The sequence below is a fragment of the Chlamydotis macqueenii genome, chromosome 2 (genome assembly GCF_036417535.1).
Source record: "Chlamydotis macqueenii isolate bChlMac1 chromosome 2, bChlMac1.mat, whole genome shotgun sequence".
In the NCBI taxonomy this organism is placed as follows: domain Eukaryota; kingdom Metazoa; phylum Chordata; class Aves; order Otidiformes; family Otididae; genus Chlamydotis; species Chlamydotis macqueenii.
This window is the reverse complement of record NC_141557.1, coordinates 93,374,311-93,399,447: the sequence shown is the minus strand read 5'-3', so window position 1 is coordinate 93,399,447 and position 25,137 is coordinate 93,374,311. Positions and strand designations below refer to the sequence as shown.

Below are 25,137 nucleotides of genomic sequence, written 5' to 3'. Positions count from 1 at the left end.
ATTATTAAGGTAGCCTTGCACCTTCATTGTGTGCAAGAGTCTCCCTTGACTGGCAGTGGTGTTTTGTAGCCTGTGAACATGGTAAATACATTATTTTCTTTCACTGAAACTAGTAAAAGCCAGCTACAGGAACCAGGGGAGAAAGGGGAATAGGGAGCGGACTAGCGACTGTGGCAGAAGGGTTATGCCAGAATAAGTTGAGCTGCAGGAATCCTTTTGGCAGCACTCTCAGGCAGGGTTAGGAAGTTTACTTGCTTTAGAAATGAGAGAACCACTTGGACCATTCTACTGGATTTAGATAATTTTAGTTCTCAGTACTAGTTAGTGAAATTTTTCACTGCAATTGTGTTAATAATTTAGTATTTTGAGGGCTGGGGGAAATGGTTATCTGCACACGTGTGAGATTTCCTTTGTGCAAAAAGGTTCTGTAAAATCAAATTAGTTCATAAATCACATACCTCACTCCATAAGTAGGAAAATTACGTCCTTTGCCCCTGAAACAGGGAGGTGGTGCTCTTGTATGGATTTTATTCCCCCCCCCCCCCCCCCCCCCAAATGGATGAAGCAGTAATTCTCCAATTCACAGGTGTCCAAGGTAGTAGCATGCACACCTTTGCCTGAACCATTTTCCTTTCCCTGAGCAGCATGTCGTTCTCTTCCTGAATGCACCATACCCTTCTTCCCTGAAGCTCCCATTCTGCTTGCTCTGGTGGAGATATTGCACATTACTAAGTTGCATGTTGTCACGGGCTCAGTGCAATTTAGTGTGTGCGATACTTTCACATGAGTGCATGCACACGGGTATGGCTGTGGCTTAAAGTTACTGCAGCTTTCAATTTTGGTGGGGCCTAATTACACTGTGAAATGGTCTTAAACCCAGATCAGTATTCCGAGTGATGCCTTGAAACGTGTTAGTGGAAGTTCGTTCTGTAATGCCAGGAAGATGAATACTGTTTGTTTTCAGTTTGAGAAGGGTTATCATTATTTGCTTCATTTTCTTCATTTGCCATGTACACCTCAAATTTGATCAGATTTTGCATTGGTTATATAAAAGTTACTTAAAATATTAGGTGTTTCTAAAGAGGAAATAGCAATCATATCCTTAATTGAAATTTGCCAGAAAGTTAAAGAGAGATTTGATATGAAGAAAACCTATAGTGCCTTGATGGCTGAAATAGGTTCTTATTGGTTTTTCAGCTTTATTAACGTTTAAAGAGATCAGAAATTAGCTACTATGCAAACAAACAAATAAACAAAAAAATCTCAGCTGTTTAAGCGTCTAGCCTGTTTGCTGTGGCATCTCAGCAGCAACGATGGAGAAAATGAGGTGGTGATACAATTCCCACAGAAAACAATAATCTTCCAGCATGTTAAGCTAATGCTTAGAAAAAGCAAAATATGTGATCTTGTTTATTTTACTGCAGCATTAAAAATGTCTTTCAGATTAATTTTTCAAGGACAACTGTTAACTGATTATGTTTTGACTGGATTTTTGCATGCAGTGTGTGTTCTTTAGTAGCAGCAGTATCTCTTGCAGAAATCTCTTTTGTTACAGGAATGCATTTAACAGGACCTTACTGAATTTTATAAGCTCCACTTATATGTTATGGGATGGGAATAGAATTGAAAGTGATTCTGTCTTAATGAAATAATTTACTAGTCTAAAACTAGGAATAACAGATACTCTTTTTTTTTTCTTTATTTTTTTTTTAAGAGTACATAGAGGAAAGGAAGCTTCAGTTGGGTTACTGAAAAAAAAAAAAAAGTAGAATGTAGTCTATAAATCTAGAAGAGATGTTTCAGTACATTTGCAGAACCAAGCTGGTAGTAACTGTAACCTGATTATCCTAGTGGGCCGATTGTTTTGTTTTGGTAGCAATAACCACATGACTTGCTCATACCACTATTTTAGTTTTAAATGGTCTCCTGCCAAAAAAAAAAAAAAAAAAGATTTGTCTTTACCTTTGTTTCCTTTTTGTTTTATGTTGAAAATACTTGTTCTTATTAAACATAGCTGTCTGTATATTGCTTTATGTACATGTGATTTAAAAAAGTTATGCAAAGAATAATTCAAAAAAACCCAGATATTCAAAGAAAAATTGAGAAAATAATTGATTTGCTCATGCTTAATCTTTACTGTTTTTCCAAATTTACGTGGAACTATGAAAAAATGTTCATTATTGTACACACATAGTTTGAGTCAAGCATGTCATGAAGTCTGTAGGAATTCTACAGTTTACTACCCCTAATTCACAAGATTATGTAAGTGCATAATCTGATACTGAAGCACACAGTTCTGTTCTCTACGCTGTGCAGACTGATAGAGTGTATTTTCAAACACATTGATGGGTTGTTGAGGGCTTTGTTGTTTTACATCAGGCAGAACCAATATTCTACCATTTGCTGTTTTCATCTTGCAGATGGCGCGTTCTGTCTGTTCAAACAGCAGTTTCTCATGGTGCATTTTTGTAGTTCGTAATTCTCTGACTGTCCAGTTTGTTTAAGACTGAAGGTATCTGCAAACACGTAGAGGATGTGGGTTATTGTGTGTGTGTGTGTCTGTGCACGTTTAAACACATAGGCAGATTTGCATGCAATCTTTAAGGTAACTACATTGCATCTTAGATACTAATCCTTTGATTACATATTGCACTTACGCAGTTATCTATCTATATACGCTGTTTTTTCTACATCACCAACTTTTTTTTAAACAGTTATTTGTGTTTGAGAACTTAAAGTATTTATTTGAATGAAAGTTTAGCTGGCATGTGACAAAAAAGTAAAAGACACAAAAAGTAAAAACAAGGACATTTACTTGCATCTGAAATTCAACTCAGACAGTTTTTCTCCTTGCTTCTGAGGCAACCCTGGTAGCTGACTTGGACAGATGGAAAGACTAGATTGCTGAAAGAATTATTAAATATATAGGAAAGTGATCTTCTATCAGACATTTCTAAGAATAAAGGGATACTATGAGAATCATGTTTAGTGTAACATATTGCAGGATTCTGTGCTTGCATATCTAATAATTCTTTGTGTGTATTTAAGGTTACAGTATATTTTATGATAATCTTGGTTAGATTTCTGCTATTTAAAATACAGATTTATTGTAATGTAAGAAGAAGGCATAAAGGCTTATAGAAAACTTCAGGATTTCCTAACATTTCAAAGATTTCACATCACAACTTTAGCTTTTTGCCTTTTTGTAATCTTAGGTTGAATTATAAGGTCAATTCATTGTTTATTCTCTCTGCCAGCAGAAGCAATCACAATACCCTCTTCTCTATGCTTGTGATTCATGATTTTGTAGTAGTAATAGTCTGGACAGACTGGGAGTTTCTTAATATAAGACTGCAATGGATCTTGGGCTTTATTGAGTCCAGCTAGCTGTTGCTCTCATTCATGAACTTTGCAAGCTAAAATGAAGATCTGAAAGTATTATATCCGTGTGATGGTGTGGAGAATAAATATTCAAGGTACAGTGCCAGTGCATGCCAACTGCTAAGAAAGGCTTGAGTAAGGCTAAAGGGAAGACGGCGTAGCTAAAAAGCAAAGTAAGAAAGGTCACAGGAAATGAGAAACTATCCTTTCAAAAGCTGAAGTTTTAGCTAAATGAAGAAAGCAGAAGGATCATAAACTTTGGCAGATAGAAATAGGCCAGAAAGGGGGCGGGCGGGAGAGAGAGTTTGATTCATTTGCTCAAAGCTAAAAAAAAAAACAAAATACCACTTTTCACATACTGCAGGAGCAGGAGGCGCTCAGGGGGCCTGAGGGATGACAAAGAGTACTCAGCAGCAGCAAGACTGCTGCAGGCTGTTGCAAGGGATAGGTAAACTGATGCTGTGTAGTTCTTTTCTGTGAAGATACGTGGAAGGAGTCACATTGTAAAATCCTTTGTATAGGTGAGCTGCAGCAGAATCTCTCGGAAATTACAGTGACTGTAGAAGAGGTTGTAGAAGAAACAGACAAAATGAGCAATAGCAAATTGGTGAGAGTGGATGATAGTAACTCACCAAAGAAAATTCGTGGGGGAAAAAAAAAAAAAGTTACAGGAAACCTAGGAAGTACAGATATGGAAGCTGGACATCAGTACTGTACGGCATAGTAGGAACTAGTTAAGGACATACCAGCAGTTTGCCTAAAACCTGGATTACTGTGTCCCGTTCTGGTTCCTGCATCCTGGAAATCTAGGAGAGCAACAAGACTGATTGACTGAATGAAGATATGTAGCAGTTCCTGTATGAGGAATGTCTGAGCAGGTTTGGGCTCTTCAACCTGGAAAAAGAATGTTGCGCAATTGAGGTTTGCAACTCAGAACCGCTGTGAAAAGGGTTACTGGAGTTGGACTGCTCACGATCTCTTCCAACATAAAATCTTGGGATCATCAAAAAGCAAGCAGGCAGATTCAAAAAAAAAAAAAAAAAAAAAAGGGAAGCTGTCTGGGTTCATGCAACAGGCCATAAACATGGGGAAAGTCTTGCCAAAAAATGTTGGAGTTATAGCAACTTGCAGGATTGGACAGGGCTAAGAATATATATTAATTGAGGAGTACTGAACAGACAGCCTATATCAGGTTCATGAGATCCCATAAGGTGGAAACAGAGGCTGAAAAAAGTGTTCAGAGGGACTGTTAAATGTGTTTGTCCTATTTATTTTGTTCCCTTAGCGTCTACTTCTGTTCTCTACTGGAGGTGGGATGCTGGTTAGACAGGCCTTTGGTCTAAACTGCTTTGGCTTTTTATATGTTATGTTCTAAGATCCATTTTAAGAATGGTTAGGTGTTGCACTTGGTGAGAATTGTGGTCTGCTCATGATAAAAATCTGGAAGTGTTAGAAGTAGTTGATTTAGAAATAACTAATGCTTTCAAATGTGCTTCTCAGAAGAGTCATTGTAAATATATATAGTGTATATGACCAGGTCCAAGTAGCAATTAAAAAATATTTGAAGTATTACAGAGAAATAATCAGATGTAGAATTTCTTACAAGTTGGACTACATGTTAGTTGTTCAGAGAATGGACATATCTCTCTGTTAGGGGAGAAAAGCCTATTTGCTGCTGTGTCCTTTAGACTAATTCCCACTGTTTTAAATTCTAAAGTTTTGATACAGTCACTGGAGCCCTGTCCTGCCTTGAGAGGTGTAATATTTGCACCAGTTACACCAACTCAAGGACCTGCATTTTGTTCAAGGCTGTATCACTTTGTCTGACTAGTGCCATTACTAGCTTCCATATGCTGGAGCTCTTGCCTCTCTTTGTTCAGTTTTATCATTTCTAAGGAGAATGATACAAGATTTCAACAATTTTACTGTTGAAATGTCATGGAATCATCTCTGAAAATAATCTGCATGTTTATATTGCTCCTGAGATGATCTTACTCTGTCAAGAAACACCTACTGCCACTTCTGCTTGGTTCATAGCTGGAGTGTATATTAGCACTTTTTACTTTTGAAATGGAAAAATAATGACTTTTTTTTTTTTTATTCCTAGAAGAACAGAACACTTAAAGAGAGTCAAATAACAGCTTAAGAGGTTTTTTTTGTAAAAGGACTTCTTAGAGTCATTTCATTCATTATTCTCCCGGTGATCACTTGAAATTTGGAGAACCATTGTAGAAGAATGTTTCCGTCTTTTTTAAGATAATAGCTGCCCTTTGATTGTAACTGGTGGCTTGTCTTTTGCAATGGATCTTGGTGGTGTCTGAAGGAAGAAAATGAGCTACTTGTTTTTGAAGTTATGGTGACAGCAGCCTTTATTTTCAGCTGGGATAAGATATTGTGCAAAGAAGAGTTCCTGCCCTCCAGCTGTGAGTCTGCTGGCCTCTTTCTTAGTGGGAACACAGCTATTTATGCCACTGCTGTATGAGTTGGATGGGGAGTAGAGAGCTGAGCTAGTTAGTTAAAACTAACACAGCAAAACATAATTATTGGCTGAATTCACTGTAAAAACTGTCGTGGCACATAAAAGATACTGTGCTGGCAGGTGACGTGGATGAAATATTTCACACCATTACAATTTAGCACCAATTCAAGATTTATTTATGGTGTGAGGTAAATCAAAGGTAGAATTTAGCAGCACTTAATCATGAACCAATTTAAAGATTAACAAAGTGATAACATATTCTACTGAATTATTAGAACAGCAACTTAATTACCGATTGCAGAATGACAAGATTCACGCTAACTTACTACAGGGTATCCTAAAGCAATATATATATCTGTATATATGTATAAACACAAACACACACAGACAGAAATATTTGAATCTAGTGAAATGTGTGTGTATATGTGTGTGTATGTATATATATATACATACACACATATCTACACACACATACGTGTGTGTGTGTATGTGTTATATATGTATATGTGTGTGTATATATCCGGCTGTCTACGTATATATATAGAGAGGAGACTAGCCTGTAGATGAAAGTTCCCTCTTCTTTCTCGAGTTTAGCATAACTACACACAATGCATCGACATTCCTCAATGGGTGATAATTGAGCCTCAAGAAGTAGAACTTCACCTTGGCCTGTCATCAACTTTGCTGGCAGATGGTCCTTAAACCTCTTTGGTCTAAGGAGGCTATGCCTGAGAGACGTCCCAACTCGGGGGACATGCTGGTCACGGCACCTATAGTGGTGTCATCTGTCAATATAGAATCACAAAGTGTTCTCATACAAACCCATCAGTTTCTAACATACACAAGTACTGTTTCAGGGGTTTCATCAGAAAACTGTCTTTTCCTAAGAAGATGTTTGGCTTAGGGTGTTCCTCTTACCAAATTTGCATTTTGATTGGATTGTAAATCACTGTATGGCTTCTAAAGTGTTTTGTGAGGTATTAAGGGAAATGCTCATTTTTACAAACATTTCCAAATACAGATGTCACTTTTGTCTAGTTTTTACTGTTCTGTCCATTTAGTGGCCAGGGTCAGTATGCCTTCATTATAAATTTAGTTTAGTAGCCATTAAATCTCTCTTCTGAACTTATTATATGTCTACTGTAATCTTCTGGAAACTCCAGTTCTCATCATTTCAGCCCATATGTTCTTATTTCCTCCAGTGCTCTGGGAACAGAGAGATGTAGAAAATCGAATTAACTCTGAGGTCAAAAAATGAATGCTCCGAGTTGAAGCTTGAGATAGGTTCTGCATCCTAGGAGTCTTCACTTTTCTGCTTCTTTCCTTTGAACTGGGATTGTTGCAGTGTTAGGCTGAAATTTTTGAAATTTCACTGTGTAGCTGATGGTGAACAGACCTTATATGCAGGCTCTGTAAAGTGAACCTGAGTTCAGGTGGACATACATTTAATATAAACTTCAGTAGAAGCAAAGGGGGATCTGTAGACTTTTTATGGCAAATTAGTAAAAGAGGAAAGAAAAAAAAAAAAGCCAAAAGCCATAAAATGAAAAGGGGACACTTTCCCTTGTGAAATCTACAAGCAAATTCCCTAGCTTTTCAGTGAAATAGAAAGAACTTTAACAAATGTGCCAGAAACATTTGACAATTTGACAGAAGTTTCTTCATTTTTAATCTGAATAATGTGAAGTATGACCCATGTCCTCTGATTTTTTCCTTTTTTTTTTTTCCTTTTACATGCTTTTCAAATCTCAGTAAAATGGAATATGTATGTCTAAGTATGCCTTACATCAAATTGCTGTGAAGTGCTCATAAATTGCACATTTGCAGACGGCAGCTCTTGCAGGTAAAGTGGTTCATCCAGATACATCCAGATATAGTGCCAAAATGACAAATGAGCAGCGATTGGATTTTCTGATTTCTGAAACATACAATTAATCTTGTATATAAAAGGAGACTGTATGTGTGCCAATAAGTATTAAGAGATGAAATGAATTTACTGTCATAATTTCACCAAGAAGGTCTGCATTTTGCAGATAGTAGTAAGTGCACTCAGCGTTTGCAGTAGCATACCACATCATCTTTAAGATCTGGTGTCACAGACGCAGAGTAGCTGAAGCATATTGTTGATGAAGATTCTGGTTAGTGTTTTCAGCATTAATTTTTTTTTTTTTTAGCTGCCTTAACCATGAAATCAAATGGATGTGAATTTCTAGGGACTTTAAGATAGCATTCTTAGGTTTTCTGACAGAAGTATCAAACAGGAGTCTTCAGAGACTTTAGACTTCTCCTGGGCCAGACTTGCCATGAAGTGGGATCTCCTGTGCTTTTCTTCCGACTAGTTGAGGCACAAAGAAAGGTGAAGGAGAGGAGGAGAATGAATTAGGTATAGCCTCCTCATTTCCTCCTTGACCACTGGCACCTCACAGCTTCTCAGCCCTGTGTGTTGCCTTCTTTCAGCTTTAGTTGTGTGTGCTAGACGCAAGGAGCTAGAGAGATGCTGTACTGTTCTACAGTCTTTTGGAGATATATGCTATTTTGTTATTGAAATAAATTACATATCAACTTGCAAAATTACATCAGATCAGGACGTGCGTGTTGGTCAATGATTAACTTTTCTGTTATTCTGCTAGCGTGTCTGTAGTGAATAATGAACTTAACAGTGTAAAATTTTTTTATAAGCTGCATGACTACATCAGCAAAAGACATGGCAGAACTTGAATTTAAATTTGAATAAAATTAATCTGAGCATAAAAATGATGCTTGTCTGAACTGAAATGTGAAAACTGTGTAAATCAGAATGGCAGTTTTGGATGCTTTATTATGAATGAGAAGTGATTTTGCAGTTACTCCCTAACATAGTTAAATTCAGAGCAATTAATTCTGGCTGTTGGAATAATTTTTCTGGTTTGTTGTCTTTCTTTTGGTTACCATAATAAGATTGTCTTCCCTTTTTGTAATCTCTGTGAGAAAATCTAAAATAATTACCTGTTCAAAAATTCAGTCTTTCCTGTAGCTGTAGATGGATATTTTAATTTCAAGTGAAGTAGATATTTCACATGCCTGCCTTACCTCCTGTATACTGAAATATAGTTTTGGGGCAGTCTTATAGAAGTTGTTGAGAGCTTGTTAATTTTACTAGAGTACAGAAAAAAATGGAGGCTAAAATAGTGGTTTCAGGAAACTTCATGCCTTTCTCAAGTAATGGTGAAAAACTGGCATAATACAATGGTAAGGTATACCAGTTTTAGAGTATAATTGTTGTGATTGTAGTCCTGAGGCACAGCTTTTCCATTCAGTTATAGGATACTCCACGTGTGTAAGTACACTAGTGCTGTAAAAATGATGCAGCACTTAGCTGCCTGTTTGCTTTCTCATGAAGCTGTGCACACACTTAAGAGAGAACAACTTTGTTTTGTGGGCAACATATTGGATATAGATTTTTAGTAATGTAACCTAGTAAGCAACCTAAAAGCTGGGAATATAAAGATATTGAGGCTAAAATCCAGCGATGAATATGAGGCGCTCACTTATTTTTGTCTGGAAAGCCATGCAAGTATGTTGGAAAGTAAAAGTTGAAGCAGCCCATTTCACTTCACAGACCAGTGGTTTTAATCCAATGAGACTGAGCAGATGCAGAAATGTAAGCAGATAAACAAAATGAATGAACAGATAGAGGTGGCAAAGGGCAAAGAAAAAGTATCTCCTATGTAGAATGGTAGTGCTTCTCAGAGATACAAGGTTATTTTTGATAGAGGATGTGGTCTGATGCTTGAGCAGTTTCTTTCAAGGAGTTTATCCCTGGAACCTATTGTACAGTAAAGAACACTCTGAGGTGTCTAAATACCTTAAATGACAGGTGTGATGGATGCTTATCCTTTTCATAGGGAACAAATACATAAAGGGTTTGGTGTTATGTTTTGAGTTGTGTTATTTGTGACACTAATGGCTTTGCAGTTTTTCAAAGCAGCTTATTTGTATGTCTTTGTAGTTTCTAAAATCATATTGCCAATAACATTTAACAGAGTATATTTGATTGTTTTAGAGGTGTATTTGATGCTTCCCTCAAAATGGCTGGCTTCTATGGACTCTACACTTGGCTGACTCACACTATATTTGGGATTAACATAGTCTTCATACCATCTGGTAAGAATTTGAACAATTATAATCTATTTATAGATAATATTATGTAATTATTTATTGTACAAGATCAGTAGGATTAAATGTTGCTGATAAGATTAGTCTTAAAGTTATTTTAGGGAATGTTACATCAGAAGCTGGCAACTGTAAGAATTCAAGCTGCATAGGCGACCTTAATATGGTTGATTTGTGCAAATGTCTTAAGATAGCTTCCAATTACAGGATTGATTACTTTTTTAATCATACCACCTGAGTTTATTGATGAACTCTGTAAATGGTATGAACTTAATGAGAATTTTTTTTCTTTATTCCCTATTTGGCATATAACTTCATTCTTATTTCCTGTTAATTGTTCAAAGCTTGCTATGAAAATACTGTGACAAGTTTAATACTTCTGTGATATGCATTATGGTTCCAAAGAACTTCTTAGCATTGATTGATTCTTCCAAGTAAACTGATGATCTAATGGTTCTATGAAGACTGTACAGCTTTTCATAGCTCTTATTTTCAACATCTTTAGTTCCAACTGAGAATGTATCACATTCAATCACAATGTAGCTCTGCTGAAAACTTATTCCAAGGCTGTTCCATGGTGGTCATGGGTAGGGTGGAGAGAAGTCTCTGATTGCCGTCTTACCTCTTAGCCTTGGCTTTTTCTGTGTTCACAACACTGCCAGTTCCAGTTACTTCTCCTGTCTGGTTTTTTTTTTTTTTTTTTTTTTTTTTCCTGGATGTAATTATTTTCTCCCTTCTATTCAGTCCAAATCTTTTCAGGTTTTAACTTCATTCTACCTGCCTTGGCTTTTCCTTCTTCCATAGTTGACAGGTGCTGATTTTTCAAGGTGCCTAAATGCAGGAAGATGCAGTATCATGAAACTGCGAGATAGAGACATGCAGTCTTATTCTCAGTACTGTTGCCTGAACTAGCCTCTGATTTTCTGTTATTCTTTAATCTTAGCTTTGGAAGTAGCTGAACAGTTTTCGCTGAACAATCTTCTTCCTCTTTTGTCTTTCTTCCCTTAAAAAAAAAATAGTAGTAATTTAAAAATGCTGTATCTTCATGTATGAGGGAGCAAGAGGGGAAGCTGTAAAGCAACAAAATCTAATATAATAGTCTGTATTATGAAGTGCAACTACCTTAAAGGCATTGTTTGTTATTAGACCTACTTAGAAAATAATAACTTTCTTTCTTTCGGCTACATGCAATATCTTAGAAGTTCTTATTTTCTGGTTAATGACACAAAAAAAAAGAAAAAAAACCCTTTAATTATTTTTTTTTATTACGTTCATTCCTGTTGCATTAAATTAGAATGAGGGCAGTAGTGCATCACTTACAATGAGTATTTGTGTAATCAGAAGGGTGTACACCATAAGTCATGGATTTTATATTTGCCTGGTTTCTCACAGTACTACCTACGTTATTGTTCTGGTTTTGTTTAGTGAGGGGGGGCCTAAGGTGGTAGCTTCTGTAGGAAACTGCTAGAAATTGCTCCCCTTTGTTCAGTGGACTCAGCTGGGCCTAGGGCGGACCCACTGCTGGGCAAGGCCAAGCCGATTGGTAGCAGAATGTTCCGTGATAACGCCTCTGCAATAACGTATTTAAGAATGGGAAAACAGAAAAAAAAGCAGAGAAGATGTGAAGAAGCTGAGCGGGGCAGAGAGGGGGAGGTGTGAGCGTTGTGGGCCTTGCAGGCCTCACCCTCTGGCCTCCTGCTGGGCGGCCGACTGGGCCCAACTTGGCCCGGCCTGGCTGCAAGAAGTGGAGAGGACATGAGAAGTGAATAAGATGTAAAGAGATACTGAGAGGCGTCTGCCAGCCTGTTGTGAAGAATTTTTCTTGTGAGAGAAACGGCTGCAGACACTAAGGTCAGTGAAGAAGGAGGGGGAGGAGTAATGCGTCTCCTGGCCAAGATTCCCCTGCAGCCTGTTGAGACAACCATGGTGGAGCAGGTTGTGCCCCTGCAGCCCATGGAGGCCCACGGAGGGGCAGAGATCCACCTGCAGCCCATGGAGGACCCCACGTTGGAGCAGGTGGAGGCCTGAAGGTGGCTGTGGCCTGTGGAGGGCCCGCTGGGGCAGCTGTTCTGGAGAGACTGCACCCCGTCAAGAGGTGACCCACGCCAGAGCAGTTTCACAAAGGACTGAGGCGCGTGGGTGGGACCCCACGCTGGAGCAGGGGAGGAATGTGAGTTCTTCCCCCGACAATGAAGCAGTGGCATAAAACAACACGTGACGAACTGACCGCAACCCCCATTCCCTCTTCCCCTCTGTGCCACTCGGGAGGGGGAAGGTAGTAGAGATAATGTTAAGCCTGGGAAGAGGGAGGGGTGGGGGGAGGTTATCTTCTTCTCTGTCTCATTCTCCTGCTAGTTTAGTAGTAAATGAATAGTTTTCCCCAAGTTGAGTCTGTTTTGCCCGTAATGGTAACTTTAAGGATCTCTCACTGTCCTTATCTCAAACCTCGAGCCATTTTTTCTTGTATTATCTCCCCCTATTCTCTTGGAGGGTGGGGGGAGAGAGAGAGAGAGACTGTGTAGTCTGGTCCCGATTGGGGCTGAACTACGACAGTTATTATGGTTGACTGCAGGAGATCTGGTAAGTTATGATGAGACTTCTGCTTGTGTACTTTCTTGCACATGGTTGCTAATTCGTAGTTATGTAAAAGTTTGACATGTACGTGATTGGTATAACTTCAGTTTTTTCTGAATTGGTGCCTCTTTTGGAAATAACTCCTTATGACTGACAGTTGGTGAAGGTTTTCTGTATGGGGAATAGTGTAATTTTGTTTTTTTCTTAAACTACAGCTATAAACACCCAAAGCCTTATGTGGCGCTTCAGTGTCGTAATTGCAACAGTTGATACAAGTGGGACTACTGGTGTGGCAAAAGTGTCAGAATTTAACTGTAGATATATTTGTGAAATATGTTTCTCTGGTCTCTTTCTCACCTCTGCTTCTGTGTGCTCTAGCATTAGCAGCAATCCTGGGAGCAGTGCCGTTTCTGGGGACGTACTGGGCAGCAATCCCTGCCGTCCTAGATCTGTGGCTTGTGCAAGGAGAGGGATGCAAAGCCATTTTGCTCTTGGTTTTTCACCTCTTGCCAACCTATTTTGTAGATACAGCAATTTATTCAGATATATCAGGGTAAGTACGTTGAAGACTTTTTAAAGTTAGTGTTGTAAAAATGCTTAATGATCACCAGTGCCTTTAATTAAGCTTACTTTTCTGAAGCACACAGAACAGTGTCTTCAAGCATAGGAGTAGGTGTAGTGGTACCACCTCATGGTATGAAGTCTTACTGGCCTAAGTGCCTTTACTTTCCCAGGCCTTTTTTCTGTGAACTTTATCACTTCAGAGGTCTTGGACTTACTCTCAAAGTCATCCATATCAACTGTTTCAGTTGGTAAAGTAAATCTAAGAATAACTTTGCTGTTTATTTAATTATTGAGTAAAGATGTGTAGCATTTTCCTTCACGTCACCTAATGCCAGATGATGTTGCAGAATAAACAAGAAATCCATGAGCTTGTTAGGGACCTGAAAAAAACACTTTATTTTTTCAGAATGGATTGTGAGAATTTTTAGGCTTTTTTGAAGCCTACCTTTGTGTTGTGTCACCATACTCCAGTGTAAAAATCTGTTGATTGTGGATTGATCTTTAAATGTGTTGAGACAGGTGAAATTGCAAAACTGGAGATAGGCTTCTACTGAGACAGTAGCCAGTGGCTGTCTCCCTGTTGTGGCAGGTGGGCACAGATTTCTTGAAAAAAGTCTTGCTAGGAGTTTAGCTGCCTGTGTTGACTGGAAGTGTCTCCCAATTTCAGCTTTGAGTTTTTACACAAGAGAAACAAACTCCAAACTATGGAGACAAAGTGAACATCTGCGGTTGTATCTGGAGCGCAACTGAAATGCCCATTGATGTTTTCTGCTGCTGAAATATCTAGTGAATCCCTTTATGCAATTTGGATTGGAGATAAAGCAGCACTGTTAACAGAGCTGGCAAAGATATGAACTGTTAGCTTTCATATGTGCAAGACATTTTCACAGCCATGTACGATATAGACACAAAGTTGTACTCCTTTAGTTACTGCTTCAGCCTTGGTGATCAGAAACAATCCTAGTAAACTTTTTGAATTGGGAACTTCATGGTCCAGACTTAGTTACATGCTAGTACTAATCCCTCATTTGTGCTGTTTTTTATTGTAGTGGAGTTCATGTAGAATAAGGACATTAAATGTTTCAGTTCTGTGTTAAGTTAGAAATTAATATTTTTTTTCACCAAATAGAATTACACTGAATAGAAAGAACCGAATGATAATATGCAGAATATTGATACTACTTTTCATAGACTGTGGCACTAGTTATTTTGCCTCAATTAAAGCTAACAGGTGAAATAAAATCAAATTGCATTTTTTTTCCAACAATCAATCATGGTTAAATTTAAGGCTAGTAGCTATTTAACCAAACAATAATTATTCTGCTTATTAGAATACATTTTTTGACTGTAGGGGATGCAGGCTCTGTTTACTGTCTGGAAAATATATGTGGCAGGAATAGGTTTTCTGGGAGTGGAGCAAAATTGTATTCTTCGGATTAAATAGAACAGTAAGCATCATACTGTCTTGCAGATTAGGTTGAATCTATTTGAAATAGCTACAATTACATTATGCAGGGTTTTCCAAATGCATTGCATTTGTACTGTAGTCCTATTACATCAGGTGACCTGTTGTTTAATTTAGTAAACTAGTCAGAAGAATGTTTAAACTGATGCAGATGCTGGAAAAATGTATATGAAGTTTTTAAATCTTTAGAAATTAATCATATGTCTACTGTTTGGAGAAAAACAAGGTCAAGTCTATCCCCTCAGAAAACACTATGGCCCTTACCACTAGGTTAGGTTTGGTCTAGGTAAGACATGATTGAGGTGACTATGATGTAATAGGTCATGTTTCATGGTCTTATTCCACACACAGTTGTGATGAAGGCAAAGACTGCCAGTGTGGGAGTCGGGTGGACATCAGGATCACGGTAGAAACCTGGTAGAAACTACTGGAGCTCTAAACTGATTAGCTCGTATTTTCATTCCATTACACTCAGAATTTAGAGCAAGTTCCCGAAAACTGGGTGATAAGTTTCAACTGCAGCTTTTCTTCTATAATTCCATACATCACTATTTTAGCTGTAAAGATGAGCAGGCTTTGAGTAAATGCTGTTGGTAGGATTTGTGTTGTGCCTCTAAACTGAAACAAAGAAAAGAGAAAAGGGCTGGGTTACTTGCTGCCATAGTAGCTCTTACCAAAAGCTCCATTGATCCCAACTTCCCAGTAAATATTAATATGTTCATAAAAATCTGCGTTTGTCACCTGACAACATTAAAAACTAATGATAACAAAACACTCAATCTGAGAGGTTGTTTTGTTACAAAAGGAGAAGACCTGACTGTTTATTTAAAGAATATATGCTGTTATTTGAAAGATACAATGGAAGTTGCTGTCATCATGTAAATTAATGTCTTTGCTCAGGGGCACAGAGAATCGCTGTACATGTTGCTAGCTGTCTTAAAATTTAACAGTTCTTGACTATAAAGTGTGAACATTCGTTGTAATCAATAATCTTTCCATTTTCAAAATGGAAATGTTTTTGCCGTTGATTCCTTCAGACATTCTTCAGCAGATGTCTGTAAAGTAGCTACGTCATTGTTGATATTACCAGCATTATATGCTATAAAACATTGTTTGATCTGTTGTGCAAATATAGTACAGAATACAGCTTGGAATATTGGTGCAGTCATTCAAACAGCAGTTTATAGTGTAAATATGGGTATCTATAGACAGCTATGTAATTTTCTAAGCTTAATAAAACCTTGATTAATTCACACTTCATAATTGATAGTTTTGTTGTTTGTTGTTCTTAATTTAATTTTATTCTGCTTGTGCCATAATTCCAGAGGTGGTCATCCTTACCTGACAGGTCTTGCGGTAGCTGGTGGAGCATATTACCTGGGACTGGAAGGAGCCATCATAGGACCAATTCTACTTTGTATACTTGTGGTTGCTTCCAACATATATAGTGCCATGTTGGTGAGTCCAACAAATTCAGTGCCCACTCCATCACAAGCAGCATGGCCGCTACAGATTTATCGGTAAGTTATAAATGTCTTACATCTATGCATTATGTTTTTACATGGATCAGTGTATGTGCGCATAGGTATAGAGGGGGTGTGCCTGAGTTTTATATGTGAATGTGCATACACACCTGCATGTGTATTGAAGTATTTTGAGAGGATTCAATTATCTTATATTCTAGGGATAAAAATTATGGTAAAGTAAAATACTCACTGGAACTTGTAAACTTGAAATGTGTATTTAATGTCTCAACTTCTTACAGAAGACTGTCTTAGAAAATTCACTGATAATACCTTTGTATCCTGTAATTTATATGTTGCCGTTGTGCTAGGAGATGATTGAACATCCTTTCTTCTGTGTAAAACTGTTATTCATGGATATCTCATAGTCAGTGTAGTCAGTGTTTGTTGTCCTTAATAAGAGGCCTGCCTACAGTTATTGCATTTTTGTTTTACTGTACAATACTGCAAATAAAGATAAACGTACTTAAGTTTAAAAAATGAGATAACATTATATGCCATTATTCAATTAAAAGTATGATCTTGATTAATCTTTTTATTGAAGTTACTGAACGTGGAATATAGAAATGTATCTTTAAACTGTACAGTTAAGGAATGGAATGAATAAACTCCTAATTGAATACTTAATTAGAGTTGGAAATGATACTGCAAAGTTATTAATGACAGTGGCCATTTTAATGTCTCTGCTGTCTTGTTCAATTACATAGGTTAGCTCATTACATTTATCTTAAAGGGGATTCTGTGCTTGTCCAAAATAATCCTTTGCTTCATTCACATGAATAATGTTGTCATCGTTGGGTACTTAGGAGAAGAACCACTAATTGGACCTGTCTGTAGTCTCTGACTTGTAGAAGTTATGTTCCAGGCCTTCCTGTATATGCTGTAGATAGAGCTTCCCGCAGTACACACACCAATTTGCATGTGTGTTTCTTGTTTCATTTGTAGGAAACGAAATATTTGTAATCGCTTAACATATTTGACTCTTACTTTTTTTTTTTTTTTTTTTTCCCCTCCGCCCCCCCCCATCCTGCCCTGCCAGGTCATCTAGAGAGAGCCCTGAGGAGACTAAAATGGCTGCAGAGTGATGAAGGTGCTGTGCTGCACCTGTTCAACATGAGAGAATCCCTGTCTTCTGTCTTGAGTTCACAACAGCCATGGCCTTCTGTCCTCTTCCGGCTGTGCCTAGGGGGGCAGCTCACAGGGAAGCATCGCTTTGGTTTTAGGAGAAACCACTTCTCAAACTTCTGCTGGCCTTACATTATTGTGCACTTTGCCTCTTCAAGAAAGAATGTCTACTTCCCATGGCTTTGCATACTAACACACAGTTCAACTGCCTTGTTGAAGACGTGTCTTCATAAAAAGAATGGTTAAGAGGACAGGTATATCCACTGGAGTCATTATCTTATCTGCTGAAATGACTGACTTGGCTTTTATTTATTGGGTTATTTGTGTTATTAAATTGTAGTAGCTTTAAAGAAAGCTAATTCCAGAATATTTATTCTGAGTTAATCTGATGGCAAAAAAGGTGTTAACCACTCATTGTTAAATGAAAGTAGAATATAATTATTTGCTGCTCCTCAAAGTATTTCTTTAGAGGCTTTGACCATCATCTGCAACTTATAACAACACCTAAATATTATCTTGTTATACACACTGAAATTTAGTGTTGTTGGAGACTGGCATTTCTAGTATCTTCCTGAAATTCATAGACATGCAAATTAAATGTGTTTTTTCCTCATATAGAAATAGGAGGGCTTGTTTAAATGGTTTTATTGCCCTCATTTGCAGTGAAATCTGATTAATTTTGCTGTTTACTCACCATCCCAGTGGAGTCATCTTGTCAACTAAATTTAATCAAAGGCCTTGAGTGTTTTCAGGCAGAGGAAATGTACAATTGTCAAGTCTACTTCCAGTAATAGGAAGAAGTTGAATGGGGATTGTTTAATGGTGGTTTTCAAATGCTGTGGCTGAGTTCAGTTAACTTTTCAAAGAAATTTAAGTTTCTTTCCAAAGAGGAAGAGGAGAGAGCATGGATTTTGTTTTAATTTAGTTTGGTATTTTCCCCTGAAAGCCTCTGGCCAAATATCTTAATAAGATATAGATTAAGTTATATCTTAATAATAAACAGAGTTCTTAAATTCCTGAAATGGTGTGTTGCCTAGGTCATAGCATCAAACTACTCTAGAGCTTTCCTTCCTTACGTAATTTTGCTGAAATTGCAGTTTTAGCGACAATTAAGGCCTTCATATTGATTGTTGAAATATTTTGACACAATGGATCTTTATAAATGGATCCTTTTTAGAAGTAAGAAGTGAGGGTTTTGGTAGAAATTTCATACTTGAACAGCTTTTCCACAAAGACAATGAGGCCCTAGGTACAAAGTAGCAGATGCACATGCTTAACCAAAGAACCACCTTTCAGTTTCTAATAACTTATCTTGAATTTATTTTAGAGTTTCATTGATAATGAGTTATAGAAAATACAGTATTGTTGACAGTAATGCAACAGTTGGAATAAAAGTCTGTTCTTGCCTTGGGATAAGGATATCTAAGATTTGTGTAGAAACAACTCTTGGTAACTTAGATGTATGTTTTACCTGAGTTGCAGAAGTGCTGATAGATTTGGAAGGCTCCTATTTTCATGATATTGCATGTATTTTTACTGTATTCCTCAAACTACATTGCCATAGAAAGTGATTGGGAAATACTCTGATACTTACTAAGCAAGAAAGTCCTGGTATAGGTTTGCAAAAAACAAGCCGCTTGTTAAGACACAAATAGCTTATTCCTCGATTATCGAGGTTAGCTGCTGCAGTTTTACTGATTAAATGTTCTGCTTAAATGAGGGTTTTCAAGCATGTTGGTTTTACACCTGCAAACTTGCAGATATGTGTTTGGAAGACAGACTCAGGCTTAATTTAGTGTTTTGACTCAAGTTCATTGAAGTAGATCCCACTTAATATTTTAAATTCTGAAAGGCCTACACATCAGTTCCAACTAACTGAATAGGAAGGATGTATTACTTGATTTAAGTAACTGTCCTGTGTTTTAATTTCCTTGGTTTTGTGGGTCATGTAAAATCTTTAATGAAACACACTTTAATAATTGTTGCTGGCTAGGGTGGAGGATGACAAAGAGCCTGAGGCTGTCCCTAAGTATTCCCCTAACATTCTAAACAGCTTGAATGAGATCACTGTGATACTTGGGAAACTTCTTTATTATATTACTTTTTTAGTTCAGAATTTTTGCACTGAATGTTGTGTTCTCATTTTGTTATAGCTTCTTGTCGACAGCATTCAAAGAAGATTACTAGCAAGAAATACTCATCTTCAATGTATTTCCAGTTTTCTGTTGCTCCTCTTTACTCACTGGTCAAGATATTGTTGTTGTCCCCGTTTGCTATCCTGGTTATTTCTGTGACAATCTTTCAGATTGCTGTGGCACTCACCATAGTCATTTTAAGAGTCATTATAAAGCATTCTTTTTTTTTTATTATTTTTTTTAAGTTTTCCTCTTCTCCCTCTCCCTTTGTCCAACCTCCTTCAATTAAAGAAGGGTCTCTGCTGTGAAGATTAAAATGGTATTTCAGACACAATTATCTTCAATAGTGGCAAATCAGTAAAATCAGCTGAGAAGATACGTTGCTATTTTGAAATGTTTCTTTCCCAATGTGAAGAGAAATAATTTTATGTAGAGAATTCATATATGATGTAGTCTTCTTAGTTTGCCCTGCTTTTAAATGAGGCTTCATATTGATGCTTCCTGTTTCAAATTCAGCTAAGCCTTGCCACGAAGAACTACCCATAGTCCAGTCTTTCTCAGTAAGTGTAGCTTAAGGAGCTCATGCTATGTGCTATGCCTGATTGAGGCGCGAGCTGTATGGTTAAGTGGTGGTACAGTAACAGTATACTGCCAAAAAGAAAAGAAGAAACAAAACCTCCAACAATATTTTCTTAGAATATGAAAGTCACTGAATTTTGCCATGTAAAAAATAAAGGAAAAAAACAGAACACTACCTTATGAAAAAGTTTATCTTGATCATTTAGGGTTTGTCTTTAGTATCTAATTACCAGTAGAAATAGAAAAACTTGTCCTTTTGTATTTAACAGTCTATTTTCTTTTCTGAAAAGACTCAGCCTCTTTAAGAATGGTTTAGTTTAGATCAGTCTCACAATAATGTGAAAATAATAAAACTGATCATACTGTGGCATGCCAGTTCCTGGTTATGTTGCCTCATCTGCAAAAGCAAGCAGCAGCTCTGCGTAATAAGCCTTTTAGATGGCTCGTGGGTTTCAAAAAAAAAAAAAAAAAGAGGAGATTCTTCTGTAGTGGCATTAAACTACAGTTTTCGTAGGAAATACTATCTTTTTTTGTAATGCTTATCAGCAAGAAGTTAATGGTTTTTAGCTTTACTATAAACAGTCATTCCAGGAGCAGGTATTTACTTATATTTAGTATCTTTAGTATTCAGTTTGAACAAAACCAATTTAGAATTCAGAAGGGAATAATTGTAGTACACCAAGACAATGTAGTCTCATGGTATTGTAAAATACAACTCTACTGTTTCTTATCATTTTATTCTAGCAAATCAGGCTTGTTGCAAGTAAATGTAGTGCCAAAGGGTTAGCGGTATCTGTCTTTTTGCACTAAGTTCTCCCTTCCTCCTCTTCCTGTACCTTAGTTGACTGTTACCATGCTGTGGTAGAGCTAGCAGAAGTGAATGTGTGTCAGTTTACAGCCCAGCGTGTTAACTTCAGGTCACTGTAAATACTGGCTTAATTCAATTCACGAAGCAATAAACCGCAATAGGTGAGAATGTGGCACACGCTCATTTTGCCGGCCTTACTACAATATGGTAACTTTCAGCAGAGATGCACCGTGGCCAGTTGGGAGCAGTAAAGACTTATTTTGAAAGACTGCTTTAAAAAAAAAAAAAAACAAACCACAACAGAAAAAAAACCAACATTCTAGCCATACATATGATATTCATTTTTCTAAAAATTAACTTGATACCCGCGTATCTAATAATGGAGACAGCAGTCAGATATTTCCATGTGCAATGGTATGTATTTCCAGCTCATCTAGGGTACATCTAGCTTGTCTGATTTCAAGGACTATGTGGCTTCTCTTCAGGACTCTGGGGAGGAACGTGTATTTTGTCAGTGATTATTGGATTAGAAAATCCGTAATCTGTTTAATTAAACAAAATAAGAAAAAAACATTGTGTAGGGAAAATTGCATGCTGTCTCCAGTACCATACATTGTGGATATCAGTGTAACTTCTGAAATAGGTGTATGGCTGTGGTGTTAAACATTGTTTTTCAGAAAGCCTGAAAATACAAAACTGAATAAAATTGTTCCCCAGTAAAAGCAGCAGCAGAATTGCTATGCTGCTAATCGCTAGTATTGGTGACAGAATACTGCAAAGAGTGCTGCCTTTCCTATGGACCTGATATACTAAGGATGGGAAAATACCGTTATTCTATTGAGACTCTATGGCTTTGCATCAGTGGTAGAAGATGCTCCCACAATGGCATTTTATTCAGACATTGTGTTTATGTTATATTGTTTTAAGTCTGTCACTGCAGATAGTGCCACCTTTATGGATGCTACCTCTGGAAAGAGCTACAATTTTCTTCAGAAGGTGCTGAAAGCTATTGGGATTGGAGTTTGAATTATGTTTAATAATGGAGGTAGCTTTCTTCTTCTACAGACGCAGTTGTTTGCCTTGAAGTTTGAAATTTTAGAAGAGAAAATTCATTTCCCAATTAAATAATCTTTACTAAGTGACATCTGGCATCTCCTAAATCCGTGGATGCATAATCTTTATAAACTCTATCTTGGCTCGTATTTCAAAGGGTTTCTTATTATTATTTCTTACGCTTTTTGGTGAGGCATACTTTGGCAATTCCCATCTTATTTGTATTTCTACAAAACTCTTAAAAAACTTTAGGGAGACTTGATCTGATACTGTTTATCTGTCATTTTTAGTAAAATACTGTAATGCTTTATGGTAAAATTCTCCAAAATTGCTTTTAAGTAATAAATTTGGAAATTAAAAAAAAATAAAACAAACCAAACTTGCAATGTGGAAAATGAACTTGGTATTTTGAAACCAGAAAAAATGCGAGAAGTGATGAGCATATTCAGGGATTCTACATTGGGTTTGTAAATGTGTAGATACTGATACGCAGCATTACGTAAACATGAGCAGTATCTGTCCTATTTGGACTTTAACTGAAATTTTGTCCTTTTATTTTATTTTATTTTATTTTATTTTTAAGATATCTGAGAACAAAATAGTGCCTGTATATAGTGAAAACAAGCAACATTTTCTAGAGTTAATGTTTACTTGATAAATGAGGAAGAGCCAAGCAAGTACTGGTAGGGTGATTAGGACTGTTCTGTTTTAGTTAACACAAAGTTGGGAAAAGGTGGTTTTTCTGTCTAGTAATCCATTGCTAAGAGACAGCTGTTCCTGGAATTATTTACACACATCCACTACAGAGCTGCATGAAATATGTCTTCAGTTCCCCTGTCTCTTAACGTCTCACACACCTCATCTGGTACCTTGTTCCGAACCTAGCTTAGTACATGAGAGTGTTGCTTCACGCTCTTTTGGGATTGATGACCTGAAGGACATGCTTTGAACGTCCATGCTGAAATAGTATGTCCAATTCAGGAAGGAATTGCTAATTGGCGAGTAAATGCATCCCTGATGTGCTCTGCATATGGATGGACTTGGACAAACATAATTCATGTTGCACTGAATTAGATTATTCTTTGCATATAGCACTATGTAGCGATACCAAAGCTAGGTTTGAGTTAGAAGCGGGGCCTGTTTGCTTGCAGGAGGGTGCATTTGCAAGCTCGTAAAGGTAGAGTGAGGACTATAGCATCCATATATATAGCTGGAGAATTTTCAGTATGAGGATTCTAAAGCAAAAATGCCGATTTATTTTCCTAGCCTCACTTTTTGCCACTCGACTGTTGTATACAATGATCCAATGAGGACCTACAGTCAAAGTACTTTTCATGGTGTTGGTGTAGATTAAATGTAAGAGGCATCAGAAAGCTAAAAAGTAGCCACAGAAAAAAAGTTCATTAAGCTTAAGAACTGGCATCCAGGCCATAAAGTTGGAAAAACAGAATCCTAATTTTTGACCCCCTTTCTGCTAGTCTCAGCCCAAAATGGAAACTTTTTTAAGAAGTATCAGTAAAAACTGTTTTTGTGGTGTTTGTAACTTACTGGCTGTGTAGATCAATGTTTTCAGTTTCCAGTGACGTTACTGGTATATTCTGCAAGCATACAATTTGTTCAGATTGTTACATTTAGAAACAAATTTTCTATGCTTCAGTGATGGTTGGAAACCAACTTTTTATACTAATAGTTAGGTCTTTACCTATATATATGTTAAATCTATGTATATGTTAACTAGTATTTGATGTTTTGGTTGAAAGACTAGGGAAAGGGTTTTTTTTCCCTTTGGTAAATTTCACCAAACCAAATCCAAAGAAACTTTTGACATTGAGTCCTAAGACTGGCTAGACCCTACTCAAACCTAACTGCAGATCTTTTGCGTTACAAAGCACGGATTGTTCTATAGCGTGCATTCCTACCCGGAACCTGTGGGGATCTGGAGCAATAACTTCTTTTGTCTGTTGACACAAATTCTATGTGTAAATGTACATGTGATCCATCTTCAGAATGGAACTATGTTAAAAATTATTGTTATCATAATTGGTTTTCATACAGTACTTTGTTTTGCATGTGTAATATTGAAAATATAACCCCTATGTCCATGTGTGGCAGAACAAAACGTGTGAGTTGGTTAAGATTGAGAAGTACTTGTGCAGACTGCAGAGGTATTTAAACTGAATAATTTTGGTTGTATACACCAGTCCTTCCTAATAAAAATGGTTTTTGTAGCAGGTTTAAGAAGCTTTTAACTTAATATTGTGTTCACACTGCAGTCCTTTGTAAGCACAGAATGGTTAATATATTTTGAAATAAAATGCTGTTACTGTAAAGAAAACTTGAGTTTGATTTGAATGGTGGGATCTTGGGAATGAGCCACAAAGGCGGCAGTGGATCTGGTGAAACAGCAGATTTGCTGGAGACAAAGTACAATTATGGCAGTGGATCTCAGTCCTTGTGTGTAACTTATTTCACTGAGAGAAGCCATTTTTCTTCACATTTTCTGTGGGGTCAGGAGGGACATGTGCCTCAACAGTAACTGTGGTTCAGCTGACATCTAACAACTTGCTAGACAGCCATGCGTTCAGACCCTACAAAAGCTTACATTCAGCAGCTGTAGGTAATTCAGGTTACCCCCATTAGGGCTTACTCTCTGAAATGTAAATGGTTGTTTGGTGTCTAAGCATAAATTTAGATCATTCTATTGAAGAGAAAGCAAAAGTGATCAAATCCTCCCTGCATGACTGCATACAGCTGATGTTCCACTTTCCATCCCTCTCGCCGTTCTGTGACCAGACTCATCACCTTGAAGTAATTCATACAGCACAGTCAATCAATTTCAGCCGATACCTCTTCAGTTTTCTGAAGGGATTAAACCTTGTTTAGTTTAGTGCATACAAGGTGGGGTTTTTTGGCGAGTGATGCTTAATAACTATTTTTTTTTAAATTGAGACAAATCTACCAAGATGCTCAGAATTCCTTTTAAGTTTGAACTAAGACAAATGCGTCTGCTATCAGGCAGCCTAAAGCACATGAACTTCTGTGAGTACACCTTTGCTCTCACTTGGTTTTTTTAGTGGTTTTAATGTGCAGATACAGTGTTTGTTTTTATGAAGAGAAAATAAGTAGATCTATTCAGCGTGTGTAGCAGCTAAAGCTTTATAATAATGTAGCACTGGTGAAGGAGTGTATTTGCTCAGTCTCAATTGTTCCCTCAAAGTAGTTCTGGAGGTATACGTCCAGTACAGTTCATTAATATTTTGGGGATGGGAGGCTAAAGAATATGAAAGAGTCATCAGGCA

General features: G+C 37.2%; 1 protein-coding gene across 2 annotated transcripts in view; it reads left to right on the top strand.

The window, feature by feature from the left end:
* The window catches only part of TMEM245 (transmembrane protein 245), an 86,524-nt gene extending 62,351 nt beyond the window's left edge, over positions 1-24,173 (top strand). For both annotated transcript variants that reach the window (XM_086740443.1, XM_086740442.1), the window contains 5 exons: positions 9,903-10,003; positions 12,965-13,139; positions 15,941-16,135; positions 17,178-19,531; positions 19,601-24,173. In XM_086740443.1, the coding sequence (XP_086596569.1) occupies positions 9,903-10,003; positions 12,965-13,139; positions 15,941-16,135; positions 17,178-17,223 (517 nt within the window). In that variant the 3' untranslated portion in view covers positions 17,224-19,531; positions 19,601-24,173. The remainder of the gene's footprint in view (positions 1-9,902; positions 10,004-12,964; positions 13,140-15,940; positions 16,136-17,177; positions 19,532-19,600) is intronic.
* Positions 24,174-25,137: the final 964 nt, after the last annotated feature.